At 50.4% G+C, this 19,101-nt stretch overlaps 1 protein-coding gene across 1 annotated transcript; it reads right to left on the bottom strand.

Moving 5' to 3' along the window:
• Window positions 1-171: 171 nt before the first annotated feature.
• On the bottom strand, window positions 172-18,515 carry C2 (complement C2). Its single transcript, XM_005553451.4, has 18 exons — window positions 18,434-18,515; window positions 18,066-18,275; window positions 17,313-17,498; window positions 13,449-13,622; window positions 13,267-13,365; window positions 12,933-13,066; window positions 10,888-11,026; window positions 9,506-9,646; window positions 7,675-7,764; window positions 2,743-2,883; window positions 2,523-2,617; window positions 2,314-2,425; window positions 2,032-2,197; window positions 1,848-1,924; window positions 1,615-1,706; window positions 990-1,116; window positions 813-862; window positions 172-664 (listed from the first exon to the last, which is right to left on the bottom strand). The coding sequence occupies exons 1-18, from the start codon at window positions 18,477-18,479 to the stop codon at window positions 485-487; spliced, it is 2,259 nt and encodes a 752-aa protein (XP_005553508.1). The 5' UTR covers window positions 18,480-18,515; the 3' UTR covers window positions 172-484.
• Between the last annotated feature and the right edge of the window lie 586 nt (window positions 18,516-19,101).

The following is a 19,101-nucleotide window of genomic DNA, read 5'->3' on the forward strand; positions in this document are numbered from 1 at the left end:
ATAAGGATCCAGCTCACTCCCCTGTTGCTTGTGTGTTATGGTACAGAGTCCAGCCACTGTTTGTCCAGTGGGGTCTCTGACCTGCCTTCCTGTGGCTCTTGGAGTCATTCTGGCCTCCCCTTCCCCCCAGGCCAGCCCTACCTGGCCTCCAGATAGAGTCACAGACAGATGTGGAAACCACTGATTTTTATTAATTTCATAACTGGGAAATTCCATATGAAAGTGAAATGAGCATGAGTCAAGTCAACCAGGGGAGGAATTTGGGGACAGGCCAAGGAGCGGGAGGTGGGGCAGCGAGGCAGTCCCGCTGGTAGGAGCCCTGAGGATTTCCCAGCTTGTGTGCGCTGCCCCTGGCATCCTAGAGACCCAGATTTACTCAACTAGGAGACGGCATGGGTCACAGAGTCTAAGGGTGGGCATTCAGAGGTAGAAGATGGAGGGGGGGCGGATTCTAACAGGACAGCAGAGGGCTCAGTGGCCATGACTAAAGGGGTAAAAAATTCAGGACATCCCCCAGGTGCTGCCTCAGCCAGGGCTGCATGCGGAAGAGATTGATGTGAAAGTCTCGTGGCGGCGGGACCTTGCTACGAGGGGCCCTTTTGCGGGAGTTTTTGTCAGCAGAGCCAAGGCAGGGGTTGTAAAGACCCCAGCTCACCAGACCCACCTGGAGAAAAGGAGAGAACTGGCTGGGAGGCTGCCACAGCTCCAGCTGTAAGCCCCAACCTCCCTAGATCCCTCAAAGGCCTCCCTCATCCCCCCAACAAGGCTGACATCCTGTAACCCCTGGGTCCTGCAAGCTTCCACCTTCTCACCTGAAAAAACCTGAATCTCCGCTCAAGGAAAACTGCTCCCCCAGATTCTCCTGCCAGCAAAGGGTGACAGGAGACAGCGTCATACAGGGCAGTGGACTGGTGTTCTGGCATGCACCCTGGCCACAGAGACACAGGTGGCCTTCCCCTTTGGGAATCCAGGCATGGTGAGGGACTCACCCTTGCAGGGACTCTCATCCTCCTGGGTCCCACTGCATAGAAACTGGTCTGTCACCACCTCCCTGACATCTGTCAAGTTGGGGAACATGGTTTTTTCTTGGGAGACGACCTCGGCACAGCTTGTCCACTGCCGTAGGGGTGGAACCAGAGAGAAGGGAAGAATAAGCAGACCTGACTGGGTGCAATGGCTCAGGCCTGTAATCCCAGCACTTTGGGAGGCTGAGGTGGGCGAATCACTTGAGGTCAGGAGTTCAAGACCATCCTGGCCAACTTGGCGGAATCCTGTCTCTACTAAAAATACAAAAATTAGCTGCATGTGGTGGCAAGCACCTATAATCCCAGCTACTTGGGAGGCCGAGGTAGGAGAATCACTTAAATCTGGGAGGCAGAAGTCGCAGTGAGCCAAGATCGTGCCACTGCACTTCAGTGTGGGAGACAGAGCAAGATTCCATCTCAACAACATCAAAAGAATAAGCAGACTCAGGGACACCTAGCAGGTTTGTGAGACTTGGGAGGAGAGGTGACCCACGTCAGAGAGAGAAAGCAGCCAGAGCTGGAGAAGGAAGAGAGAGATTCTGCGAGCTGTCACAGGGGGATCCCAGCATCCCCAACCTGAGACCCTCACCTCCACTCCCATCTTAAGGTTAATGTTCAGTTTGCTCCCATTCAAGGCGACAAAATGAGCAGGAACACTCTGTTTGTTCAGCAGTTCATTCTCTATAGTCAAGAGAAGAGGATATTGGTGCTGGTCCTTTTACCCAGAATCCAGATTCCTGGCTTGGGGACTGCAGCCTAGTCCTTGTTATCACCCCTAAACCCCGGCCCCAGCTCTCAAGCACCATAAGTCCCAGCACTCACCATGGTCCCTACAGGTGCTGCCTTGAGGTCTCCGCAGAGCCAGATTGGCCTCCATGGTGCAGGGAAGGCAGATGGGCCTGGGGAGAAGAGCAAGAGTCACACCAGCCTGTCCCCAGTATCTCTTCCAGGGCTCTCCAGAGCACTCTCCCCTGGAGGGCACCCTCCCATCCCAGACTCCAGGCACCTGGCATGGGTGGACATCTTTACTTTCTGGGCCAGCTTCAGCAGGGCGATGTCATCACCATAGAACTCCAGGATTCCCTGGTTCTTTTTGGCAAAGACATCAAATCCTGGGGAAATCACTGCCTTCTCAATAAGGAATTCTTTGCCCCACTGGGATTTGGGGTCTCCTGGAAATGATATGCCAGATTAGGCTAGACCAGGGCTCCTGCAGGGGCCAGAGGCTGGGTCAGGTGGTGGGATCTGTGGCTTCAGGATCGGGAGCCTGGTGCATCCCCTGCCTTACCCACATTGACCCTCCATAGGGAGTGGTCGTTGCCATCGCGGAAGCAGTGAGCCGCTGTCAGGACCCATTGGTCGGAGATGAGGGCTCCCCGGCAGGTCTCTTGGCTCTTGGGCTACAGGGGGAACAGGTGATCTTCAGGGATTGCAGTATCTCTGGCCCATGGCCACTTTCACCTCTGGAATCCAAGCCCCGCCCCTCCTTCCTGGTACCTTAATAGTGACATGCCAGGGTGTCCTCTCTTGGTCAGAGGCGTTTGCTGACATGTTCCCCACCCCGCAGATGGTGTCTGTGAGCTTGGAGACATCTGTGGGTGTGAGGATCAGATGGGGAAGGAAGCAAATGAAGGGCACTGTGTCTAGCTTCCCAACGTGGGCTTCTGACGGGCTCCTCACCATCCTCCCTACACCAGGGAGGGCAACGCTCACTCACCCAGCATATGTTCAAAGACCTGGTGCAGAGCCTTTGTGTCCTGCAGAATGAAGGCATGCCTCTCGCCATCCTTCTTGGACCCCAGCTCATTCAGTTCTCTCCAGTCCACATCCAGCTTGCCCACCCCGATGGCATAGATGTCTGTTGGGGAAGAAGGAAATCACCAGACTCCTGTGGCTTTGGGGCTACCCCATGAGACAGGAGGCTGTCATCTGAAACTCACTGTGTCCAACCAAGACCTACATAAGCTGGACCCCTGCGTCCTCCCCACTGCTACCTGTCTGCCCTCATTTCCTGCCATTGCCTGCCCTTCACTCTCCTGTAGCACACAGCCTCTCTGAAGTTTATCAAATCCTTAGGCGTAGTCACACCTCAGGCCCTTGGCCCCAGCTATGCCTCTGCCTAGTTCACTCCTCCCCCAGACTTCCACATAGCTCACTTTCGTACCTTTTTAAGTCTTGGCTCAAATGTCACCTTCTCAGTGAGGCCTTCCCTGGTCTTCCTGTCTAAAACTGCAATGCCCCAGACACTTTCATCCCCACTTTGGGAGGTAAAGTGGGAGGATCCCTTGAAGCCAGAAGTTTGAGACCAGCCTGGGCAACATGACAAGACCTCTTAGCTTGTGTCACCTACCACCTGCTGGGTTCTATGGTTTTCTTATCCTGTTTATTGCCTATAATGGTAGAATTGTGTCCCCCAGAAAGATGTGTTCAAATCCTAACCCTTAGTATCTGTGACCTTATTTGGAAAAAGGGTATTTGCAGATGTAATCAAGTTAAGATTGAGTCATACTGGATTAGGGTGAGCTCTAGTCCAATGACTGGGGTCCTTATAAGAAGAGGTAAGCCAGGCCAGGCGCAGTGGCTCATGCCTGTAATCCCAGCACTTTAGGAGGCTGAGGTGGGCAGATCATGAGGTCAGGAGATCGAGACCATCCTGGATAACTGGGTGAAACCCTATCTCCACTAAAAATAATAATAATAAAAACAAGAAGAAGTAAGCCGGGGCCAGGCATGGTGGCTCACACCTGCAATCACCAGGAGGCGGTGGTTGCTGTGAGCCGAGATCAATCGTGCCATTGCACTTCAGCCTGGGCAACAAGAGCGAAACTTCATTTCAAAAAAAGAAGAAGAAGAAGTGAGCCAGGCACGGTGGCTCACGCCTGTAATCCCAGCACTTTGGGAGGCTGAGGCAGGCAGATCACGAGGTCAGGAGTTCGAGACCAGCCTGATCAACATAGTGAAATCCCGTCTCTACTAAAAATACAAAGATTAGCTGGGCATGCTGGCACATGCCTGTAATCCCAGCTACTCAGGAGGCTGAGGCAGGAGAATCACTTGAACCTGGGAGGCAGAGGTTGCAGTGAGCCGAGATTGCACCACTGCACTCCAGGCTGGGCAACAGAGCAAGACACCATCTCAAAAAAAAAAAAAAAAAAAGTGAATTGGCTGGCCATGGTGGTGACTCATGCCTGTAATCCCAGCAGCTTTTGAGGCTAAGGCAGGCAGATCGCTTTGAGGCCAGGAGTTCAAGACCAGTCTAGCCAACATGGCGAGACCATGTCTCTACTAAAAATACAAAAATTAGCTGGGCATGGTGGCACATGCCTGTAATCCCAGCTTCTCGGGAGACTGAGGCATAAGAATCTCTTGAACCGGCCGGGCGTGGTGGCTCAAGCCTGTAATCCCAGCACTTTGGGAGGCCGAGACAGGCGGATCACGAGGTCAGGAGATCGAGACCATCCTGGCGAACACGGTGAAACCCCGTCTCTACTAAAAAATACAAAAAAACTAGCCGGGCGAGGTGGCGGGCGCCTGTAGTCCCAGCTACTCGGGAGGCTGAGGCAGGAGAATGGCGTAAACCCGGGAGGCGGAGCTTGCAGTGAGCTGAGATCCGGCCACTGCACTCCAGCCTGGGTGACAGAGCCAGACTCCATCTCAAAAAAAAAAAAAAAAAAAAAAGAATCTCTTGAACCCAGGATGCAGAGGTTACAGTGAGCTGGGATCTCGCCACTGCACTGCAGCCTGGGCTCCTGGGTGACAGAGCGAGACTCTGTCTCAAACAAATGAACAAAAGAAGAAGAAGGGAATTTGGACACAAAGACACAGGCAGTGGGTCTCCTATCTATATAAGAGAACAGCATGTAACGACACAGAGGTGCACACAGAAAAGAAGGCGAGTTGAAGACAGAGGCAGAGAATGGGTTTATGCTGCCACAAGCCAAGGCACGGTTGGAGCCAACGGCAGCCAGAAAAGACAGGAAAGAATTCTTCCCAAGAGCCTTCCAAGGAAGCACGGCCCTGCAACACCTCGATCTCAGACTTCTAACCTCCAGAACTGTAAGAAAAAGAAATTCTGTGTTCTAAGCCACCCAGGTTTGTAGTACTTTGGTAAGTATTTTTAAATGACTGAATGAATAGAAAGAACTCAGAACATAACATGGAAACAAAACCTCAGATGTGGTCTTCCTCTGTAAAAGGTAGCATCTGGGAGAAGGGCCTAAAGCCACGTCCTCCCACTGGAGGCCCTGGACCCACGCAGCAGGCCGCGCCTGTTCTCTGACTGCGGTGCCAGTCGGAACTGCCCTCAGGCAGATCACGGAGTCTGCTCCTCTCTCAGCCTTTGCAACCCTTGTGGCGCATTTTTGCTCTCAGAGAGCCCTGCGTTGTGTGTAAAAGCAAGGTGCTTAGGTAGACCAAGAGAGCTTCATCCAGGAGGCAATCTGGCAATGGCCCAGAGAGAAACAGTTACAGTTGGAGCTAGACAATGATCATGCCTTGTGCGTTTTCTTTGACTATTTTCATTTGGTTTCCTACTTATTTTCAATAAAATGTTTTTGTAGCATTTGGCCCAGTGACGTAACCTTGGCCCAGTGATGCTAAGGAGGAAGGGAGTGGGCTTTAAATTTTGTCTTCCTTGGGCCAGAGTTTTAAAGAGGAATCAGCTTACCCCCAGGGCCAGGTGAGCTGGGAGGGAGCAGTGTGAATGGAAAGGAGAGGAGCTAAGGGGAAGACGAAATGTTGGGGCTCAAAACCGGTTGCCCTCCCTGTCTGAGCATCTCTCTCTGAAATTACTTTCTGATCAAAAGTCAGTGCAATTTGTGTTTAGTCTGAACCTGAAGAATTGTTCCTTTAGAGGCTGCAACTGCCAAAGCCTTAGTTAGCCAGCTGTGCTGCTGAAAGAGAAACCACCAGGGACATTCCCTAGAGGTAATCGAGGTCTCTTCTTCCTGGAAAGTTTCCTGAAACATGAGATACTGATGATGATGATGATGATGATGATAACGATGACAGTCGTAGTCATGGCTAACATATGCTGGGCATTTTTCTGTGCCAGGCAGGCAGTGTTTCTCTGAGCATCTTCCCCTGTCAGCTTGTGAGCTGGGTCCTAGTACTATTCCCCTTTTGCAGATGAAGAAACTGCCCATGGCCACAGCCCACTGAAGATGAAACCAAGATTCTCTGTCTAAAGCTGTTGATTAAAAATAATAGGCCGGGCACGGTGGCTCAAGCCTGTAATCCCAGCACTTTGGGAGGCCGAGACGGGCGGATCACGAGGTCAGGAGATCGAGACCATCCTGGCTAACCCGGTGAAACCCCGTCTCTAGTAAAAAAAAAAATACAAAAAAATAGCCGGGCGAGGTGGCGAGCGTCTGTAGTCCCAGCTACTCGGGAGGCTGAGGCAGGAGAATGGCGTAAACCCGGGAGGCGGAGCTTGCAGTGAGCCGAGATCTGGCCACTGCACTCCAGGCTGGGTGACAGAGCGAGACTCCGTCTCAAAAAACAAAAACAAAAACAAAAACAAAACAAAAAATAATAATAATAATAATAATAATAAAGGCCGGGCGCAGTGGCTCACACCTGTAATCCTAGCACTTTGGGAGGCCGAAGCGGGCGGATCACGAGGTCAGGAGATCCAGACCATCCTGGCTGACACGGTGAAACCCCATCTCTACTAAAAATACAAAAAAAAAATTAGCCGGGCACGGTGGCAGGCGCCTGTAGTCCCAGCTACTCGGGAGGCTGAGGCAGGAGAATGGCGTGAACCCGGGAGGCAGAGCTTGCAGTGAGCCAAGATTGCGCCACTGCACTCCAGCCTGGGCCACAGAGCGAGACTCCGTCTCAAAATAAATAAATAAATAAAAATAATAATAATTTAAAAATTAAAAATTGGCTGGGCACAGTGGCTCACGTCTGTCTATAATCCCAGCATCTTGGGAGGCCAAGGCAGGCAGATCACTTGAGGCCAGGGGTTTGAGACCAGACTGGCCAATATGGTGAAACTCCACCTCTACTAAAAATACAAAAATGAGCCGGGCATGGTGGCACACACCTGTAATCCCAGCTACTCTAGAGGCTGAGGCAGTAGAATCACTTGAAGCCAGGAGGTGGAGGTTGCAGTGAGTTGAGATCCAGTTACTGCACTCCAGCCTGGGCAACACAGCAAGATTCTGTCTCAAAACAAAAAATTAAAAATTAATTTTAAACAATTCGTAAAGATGGGCTGAGCATAGTGGCTCATACCTGTAATCCTAGCACTTTGGGAGGCTGAGTTGAGAGGATCGCTTGAGCCCAGGAGTTTGAGGTTGCAGTGAGCTATGATTGCACCACTGCACTCCATGGGTGGACATCTTTACTTTCTGGACCAGCTTCTGGGCCAGCATGGGTGGACATCTTTCCAGGGATATACCCTGAGTGACAGTGAGACACTGTCTAAAAAAAAAAGAAGAAGAAGAAGAAGAAAAGGTTGAGACCATGGGCAGTCGTTTGACTCCAGACTCTTCAACATGATACTCAGTTGCCTTTGTACAGAACGACGCAGAAATAAAACCGTGTGGCTCTGGACCAGAGCTAAGATGCTGGGATCCCTGGCTGAAGATATCGTGACCTCTGCAGGAGCAGCACAAATGTGGTGGCAGTGGCGGGGGCTCACCCAGATAGTCATTCCTCTTCTGGTTGATATTCAGGATCTCTCTGATTTGGTCAACAGCTGTTTTGGGAGAGCCACCCATATTGGACTTTCCTAGAACAAAGAGAATAAAGACTTCTTCTAGGTAATATCAGGATTTCCCAGGGCCCTGGAAGAGTAGGAAAACATTTAGCCTGGGAACCTCAACACTTACACTGCCTATAAGAGATTCAAAGTATACTTTTAGACTGGGCATGGTGACTCACGCCTGTAATCCTAGCACTTTGGGAGACCGAAACAGGTGGATTGCCTGAGCTCAGGAGTTCAAGAGCAGCCTGGGCAACATGGCAACACCCTGTCTCTACTAAAACTGCAAAAAATTAGCGAGGTGTGGCCGGGCACGGTGACTCATTCGTGTAATCCCATCGCTTTGGGAGGCCGAGGCAGGCGGTCACCTGAGGTCGGGAGTTTGAGACCAGCTTGACCAACATGGAGAAACCGTGCTTATACTAAAAATACAAAATTAGCCGGGTGTGGTGGCACATGCCTGTAACCCCAGCTACTCCAGAGACTGAGGCAGGAGAATCGCTTGAAACCGGGAGGTGGAGGTTGCAGTGAGCCAAGATCACGCCATTGCACTCCAGCCTGGGCAACAAGAGTGAAACTCTGTCTCAAAAAAAAAAAAAAAAAATTAGCCAGGTGTGTGACAAACACCTGTAGTCCCAGCTACTCTGGAGGCTCAGGCATGATAATTGCTTGAGCCCGGGAGGCAGAGGTTGCAGTGAGCCAAGATCACACCACTGTAGTCCAGCCTGGGTAACAGAGTGAAACCCTGTCTCAAAAAAAAAAAAAAAAAAAAAAAGTATATATATATATACTTTTTTTTTTTTTTTTTTTTTACTGAAATTTTCTACATTCCAGGCACTGGACGAGGTGCTTCCTATACTTTATCTCATTTAATTCTCATGAAACCCCAGGAAGAGTCGGTATCCTCATCTTATAAACTAAGTCCTGGAGGAACTGTGTAATTTGGATAATATCAAGAGGCAAATGACAAGGCCAGATCCACTACAGACTGTTCCTTGCATCTGTGCCCCTCGACATTCCTGCTCGAGAGCCACGTTTCCTCACCTATCTCCAAGTTATCTCCCAGAGGGTAACAAGAGCTAACACAAAGCACTTTCACACAGGCAATTTAAATAGCTTTCCATAAAAATTGTGTAAGGAAAGGAGGACAGCTATCATGATCATCGTTGCTGTCGTTGTGGTTACAGTCATCATCATCAACACTAATTCTATTTTTTTAATTTAATTTTATTTTATTTTGAGACAATGGAGGGTCTCGGTCTGTTGTCCAGGCTGGAGTGCAGTGGCATGATCTTGGCTCACTGCAACCTCTGCCTCCTGGGTTCAAGCGATTCTCCTGCCTCAGCCTCCCAAGTAACTGGGATTACAGGCATGTGCCACCACACCCAGCTAATGGTTTTGTATTGTTAGTACAGACGGGGTTTCACCATGTTGACCCCTCTGATCTCAAACTCCTGACCTCAAGTGATCCACCCACTTTGGTCTCCCAAAGTGCTGACCACACTCGGCCCTATTTTATAAATAAGAAACTAGGCCAGGTGTGGTGGCTTATACCTGTAATCTCAGCACTTTGGGAGGCTGAGGCAGGAGAATTGCTTGAAGCCAGGAGTTTGAGACCAGCTGGGCAACAGAGCAAGGCCCCATCTCTAAAAACAAAAAACCAGGGCCCAAAGTGTCAGGCAGAGGGAGAATCAGAACTCAGGGCTTCTGACCCCATATTGTTGCCCCTTCCACTATTCCAGACACACTCAGAGACCATGATACCCACCATCTGTCAGAAGGATGATGGCATGTCGGATTTCCTGCCAGGCCATCGTTTTCATGCCAAGGAGTTGCATTTGATTGTTCATCATGAGATAGACACTGTTTAGGGCTGCATAGGTGTTAGTCCCAGTTCCATTTTCATGATCTGGAATATGCCAAAAGGAAGGACTCTCTTAGAAACTTCCTGCCTACCACTAAGGGATAGGGGATCATTCTATTCCCCCAATTATTGGAAATGCAATTTTTTTCTTTTGTTTTTTTTTGAGACAGAGTCTCACTCTGCCACCCAGGCTGGAGTGTAGTGGCGTGATCTTGGCTCACTGCAACCTCCGCCTCCCCAGTTCAAGCGATTCGTGCCTCAGCCTCCCAAGTAGCTGGGATTATAGGCACTGGCCACCATGCCCAGCTAATTGTTTGTATTTTTAGTAGAGATGGGGTTTCACCATGTTGGCCAAGCTGGTTTCCTGACCTCAAGTGATCTGCCCATCTCAGCCTCCCAAAGTGCTGGGATTACGGGCATGAGCCACCACACCCGGCCTGGAAATGCAATTTATCAATTGCTTTGATAAACTCAGACATTTGCCATTCAGATAGAGATTTGGCATCTTTGCTTGTTCAAACATTAAAAGCCTTTCCACCTTAGAGATGTTCATTGCATAGGGCTGGGCAAGGTGGCTCACACCTGTAATCTCAGCACTTTGGAAGGCTGAGGCAGGCGGATCACGAAGTCAGGATCATAAGACCAGCCTGACCAACACAGTGAAACCCCGTCTCTACTAAAAATACAAAAAATTAGCCAGGCGTGGTGGCAGGTGCCTGAAATCTCAGCTGCTTGGGAGGCTGAGGCAGGAGAATCACTTGAACCCAGGAGGCGGAGGTTGCAGTGAGCCGAGATCGTGCCACTGCACTCAAGCCTGGGTGACAGTGCGAGACTCCATCTCAAAAAAAAAAAAGAAATGTTCATTGCATAACCCCAATTCAAGACCACACTAAAGTCCCAAGATTCAAAGATGAGGTTTCCAAAATCTTGAGAGGCTTCAGCCATTTGCTAAGTGCCAGCAGGCAGCTTTACATGGCGTATGGGTGGCTAATGACATGGGGAGATGGCAATGTGCAGCCATGCAAACCAGACAGTGTGGTTTTGGCAACTGGAAGGAACTGAAGACCTGCACAGTGTCTTTGGACCTGCAGCACCTTAGAATGAGCTATGAGCGGGGGACAGCTGGGCTCCCCCATCATAACCCTGGACGTTGAAACTACCCCAGACTTGTGGGACTCAGGTGCCACCAAGAGGCCTCACTCTCTAACTCATCCAGAATTTGTTTGCAGGCCCTGAGAGGGTCCATCTTCTCCTCTCCCATCGCTATCATGTGATGACACCAGTACCTTTGTATTTGGCATTTTCCAGGCTGCTGATCACCTCAGTTATATCCCGGGAGTTGACGTTCAGGACAGACATGAGGACTTTGGGCTCTGAGGCAAAGGTGATAATGGCAACACTCACATTGATCTCAAAGCTGAAGATCTGTGTGGGGCAAGTGAGAGGCAGTGTAAAGGGCCCTGAAGTCAAAGGGGAGATGGTAAGAGAGCAAGCAAAGAGCTCTGGAGGAAGCAGAGAAACTGGAATGAGACCGACAGAGGCTAGGACCAGTGGAGACACTAGGAAATGGCTGTTAGGAAGAAGCTGTGGGCCAGGCGCGGTAGCTCATGCCTGAATCCCAACACTTTAGGCAGGTGGATCACCTGAGGTCAGGAGTTCGAGACCAGCCTGACCAACATGGCAAAACCCCATCTCTACTAAAAATACAAAAATTAGCCTGGTATGGTGGCAGGCACCTATAGTCCCAGCTACTCAGGAGGCTGAGGCAGGAGAATCACTTGAACTCGGAGGCAGAGGTTGCAGTGAGCCAAGATCACGCCACTGTACTCCAACCTGGGTGACAGAGAAAAACTATCTCAGGGAAAAAAAAAAAAACAAAAAGTAATCTCTGTTGAGCATCTTTCTCTTTGACAGACTCTCTCCTCATTTAATCTTCACTCAACCCTGTGAGGGGGCATGATGGCCCCTATTTTATGGATAAGGAAATTGAAGCATGGTGCCTCGTCCCCCTCCCCCCATCACATCATGAGGAGGAGGTGGAAGTGGGATCTGAACCTGTCACATGACTCTCAGTCACTGCTGGAACTTGTGTGTGTTGCTGCCTCACAGTGCAACAAGTTACTTAATTTTGAGTCCCAAGAGAGCACAGAAACTGCCCTCTTTAAAATGTAGGTGGGAGGGAAAACCATTTATAATATTACATGAAATATTGTGAAAAGCATAATTACAAAACAAAGTTCTGGTGAGGAACTTAAACCAGTGGCTTCCAAACTTCTATCACACATATTTTATTTTATTTATTTTTTTTGAGACGGAGTTTCGCTCTAGTTGCCCAGGCTGGAGTGCAATGGCACAATTTCAGTTCACTGCAACTCCACCTCCCAGATCCAAGCGATTCTCCTGCCTCAGCCTCCCAAGTAGCTGGGTTACAGGCGTGCACCATCACATGTGGCTAATTTTGTATTTTTAGTATAGACGGGGTTTCACCATGTTGGTCAGGCTGATCTCAAACTCCTGACCTCAAGTGATCCACCTGCCTCGGCCTCCCAAAGTGTTGGGATTACAGGCACTAGCCACCACACCTGGTCTATCACACACATTTTAAAGCCTGCACAAAATGTTGAAGTTTTTTTTTTTTTTTTTTTTTTTTTGAGACAGAGTCTCGCTCTGTCGCCCAGGCTGGAGTGCAGTGGCCGGATCTCAGCTCACTGCAAGCTCCGCCTCCCGGGTTTACGCCATTCTCCTGCCTCAGCCTCCCGAGTAGCTGGGACTACAGGCGCCCGCCACCTCGCCCGGCTAGTTTTTTGTATTTTTTAGTAGAGATGGGGTTTCACCGTGTTAGCCAGGATGGTCTCGATCTCCTGACCTCGTGATCTGCCCATCTCGGCCTCCCACAGTGCTGGGATTACAGGCTTGAGCCACCGCCCCCGGCCATAATGCTGAAGTTTTAAGAGGAAATTATTAAATGTTAAATTATTAATCTGATTTAAATTATTCCACAGGGGCATCAGTATTTTTCTCTTCACTCCTGTGTGTTATCTCGCTACCTTTCTGTGGAGACCACTGTTCTAGATGATGAATTCCTGGAAAGCAAGACCTCAGGCTTTCCATCTTTGCTGTTCCCCAGCCCCCAGCACAGGGTCCTAACAGTGCTTGTGGAATAAAAATTATGGTTGTATAAATTGAATTCATGATTCCTACATGGCATGAGTAGAATCTGAGAAGATTTCTAGGAGGAGGTGGGCTGTGAGTGGGGCTCTGAGGAGGAGAAAGAGACAGAGAGAGTGAGCGCAGGAAGGCCTCTGCTGCAGGCGGGCTCCTGATTCCTGACCCGGTCCACCATGAGGGAGGCGCTCTCCTTGAAGATGAGAAAGTCATTTTCCGACACACTCTGCGAAGAGTCCAGGAGCAGGTAGAGGTTCAGGTGCCCAGAGCGCTGGATTTGGATTTTACGGCCCAGGCTTTCTGGAGAAATGTGGAAGGGGAGCATTGAGATCCCCACCTCCTTCCTGCGCTCTTGCCAAGCAGGTCCAGCTTCTCTGCCTCCCTCCCTTCCAGTGGCTGAGCCCACCAAGGCTCCTGGCCTCCAGGAAGCTCGCACCCTCCCTTGCTCCAACCCAGATCTAGCACCCTGCTCAACCAGAAACCCCACCTCAAACACTCACCCTTTGTCCTCTGGGTGGGATTGGTGGCCCCAAGCATGTGGGAGAAGGAGGTGCCCAGGGCAGGGGCCACGTCCTCAGGGAAGTCATAAGAGTAGGGCTCTGTGGGGGGAGCCACACAGGGGTCAGCCAGGGCAGCGGCCGGGTGTGCTGGGGAGTCTCAGGAGGGTAGGGCAGCTACTCACGGCGGCAGATGGGCTCCGTTCCACTCCAGACCCCGTTGCCCTGGCACTCCCGCTCCGCAGACCCCGTGAGCACAAGATTCGAGGAGCAGCGATAGCGGACCTTGTCCCCATGACCAAAGCGGGAGCCTGTCCGCACCGCGCCCAGCGAAATGCCGGGGTTGGGGCAGTGGCCAGCTGTGAGTGAACAAAGGAAGGCAGAGGTGAGCAGCCCCTCCCATCAGGCTCTGCCTCCTCAGCCGCCTCAGTTGCCAGCAGAAGCTTCCCAGTTCCAACCCAGGGATGCACCCGTGTCTGTCCCAGAGCCCCCAGAGACCCAGGGAAGACGTCAGCTGATGGTCCCTCCACTCCCTCAGAGAACATTTGTATTTCATAAACCATAGTGAGGCATCCCTACACACCCATCAAAACGGCTAACACTGAAACGACCCGTAATTCCAAGTGTTGGCGAGGATGCGGAGCGACTGGAACTCTGTTACCTTGCTGGCATGTACGTGGGAGAAACTTTCTCAGCCTCTACTACAACTAAACATATGCCAGCCTCTGATGTGACAATTCCACATTTAGATCATTTACTCAAGAGAAGCAAGTGCATACATGTACCAAAATCACATGCAAGAATGGTCCTGGAGCTTTACTTCTAACAGCCCCAAACTGAAAATAACCCAAATGTCCACCAAGAGGGGAATGGATAAATTGTAATATATCCATATAATGGAATACTACACAGCAATAAAAAAGAACAAAGTACTGATACACACAACAGCATGGATAAATCTCACAGGCAGAATGTAGAACAAGGGATGCCAGAAGCAACAGACCACATCCTGCATGATTCCATTTACAGGAAATGTGAGCACAAGGTAACTAGTCCATGGAGACAGAGGTCGGAAGAACCATTACCTTGTGGGAGGGGACAAGAGGGAACCTCATTCTCTGTCTTGGGTGATGATTAGATGAGTGGGTGCTTGTGTAACAAATCGTTGAGCCTAATATTTAAGATTTGTACATTTTGGCCAGGCGCGGTGGCTCAAGCCTGTAATCCCAGCACTTTGGGAGGCCGAGACGGGCGGATCATGAGGTCAGGAGATCGAGACCATCCTGGCTAACACGGTGAAACCCCGTCTCTACTAAAAAATACAAAAAATTAGCCGGGCGAGGTGGCGGGCGCCTGTAGTCCCAGCTACTCGGGAGGCTGAGGCAGGAGAATGGCGCAAATCTGGGAGGCGGAGCTTGCAGTGAGCTGAGATCCGACCACTGCACTCCAGCCTGGGCGACAGTGCGAGACTCCGTCTCAAAAAAAAAAAAAAAAAAAAAAAAAGATTTGTACGTTTTACAATAAGTAAATTATGCCTCCATTTTAAAATAAGTTAGAGTCACGTCTGAATAAATGGCCATTTGGCAAAGAGCCAAGGGCATGAGCGGGGAGCCACGGTCTGGACCACTAGATGAAGGTGGTCCTGCCATCTTGTGGACTCCGTGTCTTCTGTATGATGTGCTGAGAACCATGATCCAAGAAGCTCCCAAACCCACAGGCAAATGCGGCTCCAGGAAATCCTAGGAGCCCTACTTCTGCCAAGCAGAGCCCCTCACCATTCACAGCGGCAGCAATAACCATGATAAAAGTGCTTATGGGCCAGGTGAAGTGGCTCATGCCTATAATTCTAGCACTTTGGGAGGTTGAGGTGGGAGGATCACCTGAGGTCGGGAGTTCAAGACTAGCCTGACCAACATGGAGAAACCTCATCTCTACTAAAAATACAAAATTAGCTGGGCGTGGTGGCGCATGCCTGCAGTCCCAGCTACTGGAGAGGCTGAGGCAGGAGAATTGCTTGAACCCAGAGGCAGAGTTTGCAGTGAGTCGAGATTGCGCCTTTGCACTCCAGTCTGAGCAATAGGAGCAAAACTCTGTCTAAAAGAAAAAAATGATTATGGCCAGGTGTGGTGCCACATGCCTGCATTCCCAGCTACTCAGGAGGCTGAGGTAGGAAGATCACTTGAGCTCAAGAGTTTGAAGCCAGCCTGGGCAACACAGCAAGATCCAATCTCTTTTTTTTTTTTTTTTTTTTTGAGACAAAGTCTCACTCTATCGCCCAGGCTGGAGTGCAGTGACGCGATCTCTGCTCACTGCAAGCTCTGCCTCCCGGGTTCACGCCATTCTCCTGCCTCAGCCTCCCAAGAAGCTGGGAGTACAGGCGCCCACCACCACGCCCGGCCAATTTTTTTGTATTTTTAGTAGAGACAGGGTTTCACCGTGTCAGCCAGGATGATCCCGATCTCCTGACCTCGTGATCCGCCCACCTCGGCCTCCCAAAATGCTGGGATTACAGGCGTGAGCCCGGCCAAGATCCTGTCTCTTAAAGAAATAAAATATATCCATATAAGGCCGGGTGCCATGGCTCACGCCTATAATCCCAGCACTTTGGGAGGCCAAGGTGGGTGGAATCCCCTGAGGTCAAGAGTTTGAGACCAGCCTGGCCAACATGGAGAAACCCTGTCTCTACTAAAAATACACAATTACTGAGGCGTGTTGACACATGCCTATAATCCCAGCTACTTGGGAGGCTGAGGCAGGAGAATCACTTGAACCTGGGAGGCAGATGTTGCAGTGAGCTGAGATTGCACCACTGCACTCCAGCCTGGGCAACAAGAGCGAGACTCCATCTCAAAAAAAAAAGAAAAAAAAAAGGACATGGCGTGTATCAGATTCCAGGGCTGTTTTTCTTGGTTTTGTTTGTTTGCTTGCTTGTTTGTTTGTTTTGAGACAGAGTCTCACTCTGTCACCCAGGCTGGAGTGCAGTGGCACGATCTAGGCTCACTGCAACCTCCGCCTCCCAAGTTCAAGTGACTCTCCTGCCTCAGCTTCCCAAGTAGCTGGGATTAACCACGCCCAGCTAATTTTTTGTATTTTTAGTATAGACGTGGTTTCACCATGTTGACCAGGCTGGTCTCAAACTCCTGACCTCAGGTGATCCACTCACCTCAGCCTCCCAAAGTGCTGGGATTACAGACATACAGACATGAGGCTCCGCACCCAGCACTTTTTTTTTTTTTTTTTTTTTGGGAAACAGAGTCTTACTCTGACACCCAGGCTGGAGTGCAATGATGTGATCTCGGCTCACTGCAACCTCCACCTCCTGGTTCAAATGATTCTCCTGCCTCAGCCTCCTGAGTAGCTAGCATTACAGGCGTGCGCCACCACACCTGGCTAATTTTTGTATTTTCAGTAGAGATGGGGTTTCACAATGTTGGCCAGGCTGGTCTCGAACTCCTGACCTTGTGATCCACCCACCTTGGCCTCCCAAAGTGCTGGGATTACAGGCGTGAGCCACCGCACTCCAGGGGCTGTTGTATATGCTTACTAATGTTAACTCATTTAATCCAGATGGCAACCCCATGAGGTCAGCACTCACTATCCTTATTTTACAGATGGGAAAACTGAGGCTTAGAAAAGTTAAATAACCTTCTCAAAGTCTGTCAAAGTCAGAGCAGGGCTTGGAACCCAAACCTGGCTTTAAAGGCAAGGCATTAAAGCACAGTACTTGACTCTCTCCCAGCATATCTTTCCTCCAATAATTTGTGGGGCCTGAATATGAAGTGTTGCTTTGAGGCATTTAGAAAAGCCGGGCAGAGTGTGTGGAGGTTTTATGCTACATCTGAAGCTTAGCACCAGCTGCCTGGGGCCTGGCCCTTGCAGACTTCTGATGTGTGACCTGTAGACCTCAATTTACCAAAATCCAGGAATATTATTATGGCACACTGAACAACAGACCCCTATCCCCATAGAGGCTTCCTGGATGCACATTGGGCCCCAGGGTTCCCCAGGAGACCCCAGCCCCCGTGTAGCCTATCAGCCAGAGCACTCACCCCCATTATCACACACAGCTGTTTCTCCATCCCACATGCCGTTGGGGCGACACTGACGCACAGGCGAGCCCCGCAATATGAAGCCATCCTCACACTCGAAGCTCACATTGCCACCCACGGGGTAGGACCCCAGCCGTGGGGTATAAATGCCATTCTCAAAGGAGACAGGGGCTGGACAGCGCACAGCTGGAGAGAGAGGAAGTGGGTGGGGAAAATAGGGCTGGATGGATAACACCTGGGCTGGGGATTAAGCAGGTGATTTTATACCGCAATGCATGGGAATGGCCAACTGGCTGTCAAAACACTGATATATTAGGTTGCAGCATGTGAAATTACTGTTTTTGGCAACTCATTGAATATTGCCAATTTCACAGAGTCTAAGTGAATTGATTGATAAATAACCACTTCCCTCAGCCCCCTGAGGGCCATGGCCTCCCCAGACACTCCCCTTGGGATCCTCAGATGTCTAGAGGACTCCAGGACCATTCAGCCTCCATTCAGAATGGTCACTACTAGACAGTCAGTTGTACATAAAAAGTCATCCCTGGCTTTAGCACCCCACAGTCTCCATCAAAACCTGTTCCCAATTCCTTGCTACTGGCCATTGATGTTTTCTGGATATTTTGAAAAGCCCTCTGCAAAAGCAACTTTGCCATCTAGTCAGGTTAAGTCCCACCCTGAGCAACTCCGAAACAAAAGTTCTGGGGTGGCGCCTGGTGCAGCACCCTGAGCAAAGCCCACAGGGAGCCTCACGTTTGCAGACCGCCTTAGTCAGAGACCGGGTGGCTCTTGGGGTCTGCCACTGTCCGCTGCTCTTGCACAGCCGTGACGCTGGGGATGGGTACAGGCCCTGGGGACAGGAGTAGATGAGAAGGCTCCCAGGGGCCCAGCCATGGCTGAGGGTGAAGGTGCCACCAGAGATATTCACGTTCTGAGGGCAGGAGGTAGCCGAGTCTGCCGGACCTGGAGGCGTGGGAACAAGGAGACAGCAATGGAGAAAGAAGGAAGACACAGATGAGAAAAGGAAAGCAAAAGAGACTCTGTTTCGCACGTGGGAACTCAAGCTGGGAGCACCAGCCTCACACACAGGACCCTGAGGCTCCCCCTTCCCTGCCTCCTACCTGGGTACAGGAACAGCAGGCAAAAAAGAACCATCAGTGGGTCCATGGTGTCCTCCCTAGGGACAGCGAGAGGCAGAGAGCCGCGGGAGGGAAAAGGTCATCTGACTTCCCGAAAACCAGAGCTGGCTCAGCAGCTGCTTCATTGCTGCCAGAGAAGAAAACCCAGGGAGTGGCAAGGGGGATGGTCTTCTGTTAGGGAAATAATAAGCAGGGACTGGGGACTGAGCTGAAGGGTGGAACCTTTGCCCTGTCTCCCTGATGCTAATATATCTATAGAGTCAATAGATCTCCCCCACAGGCTTTGTGTACTGCCCCCATGCTCCACCCACCCATGTGTGCACATGTGCACCAGACACGCATGCTCACAAACACGCAGGCAAACACATATTTGCGCTCGTGTGTGCACACATGCACCTTGCTCTTGTGTGAATAGTCTAAAGCACACAATCCCACAAACCATCCAAAATGTTGCAAAATACTTTATTTAAGTAAAGTTTTAGTGTTATTTTGGGTTTTACCAAGTGGGTTTTACTTTCTGAGAGCCTAGAACAGTTCTGTCTTCTTGAACACAAATGTCCAAGGGGGGGGTGAAACTAATTTTTTTAGAACTTCTTGATAAATAGGAAGATTGACAATACTTTTATTCCCTACAATCCTTCCCCAGAGAG

This window comes from Macaca fascicularis, chromosome 4 (genome assembly GCF_037993035.2).
Source record: "Macaca fascicularis isolate 582-1 chromosome 4, T2T-MFA8v1.1".
Taxonomy (NCBI): Eukaryota; Metazoa; Chordata; class Mammalia; order Primates; family Cercopithecidae; genus Macaca; species Macaca fascicularis.

Coding starts and splice junctions, on each gene's coding strand:
- C2 (XM_005553451.4), bottom strand. CDS start 18,479: ATGGACCCACTGATGGTTCTTTTTTGCCTGCTGTTCCTGTACCCAG. Junction 11,027..12,932: donor CCTCCCTCATGGTGGACCGG/GTCAGGAATCAG, acceptor TGCCCCACACAG/ATCTTCAGCTTTGAGATCAA. Junction 665..812: donor GGAGATTCAGGTTTTTTCAG/GTGAGAAGGTGG, acceptor CCTTTTCTCCAG/GTGGGTCTGGTGAGCTGGGG.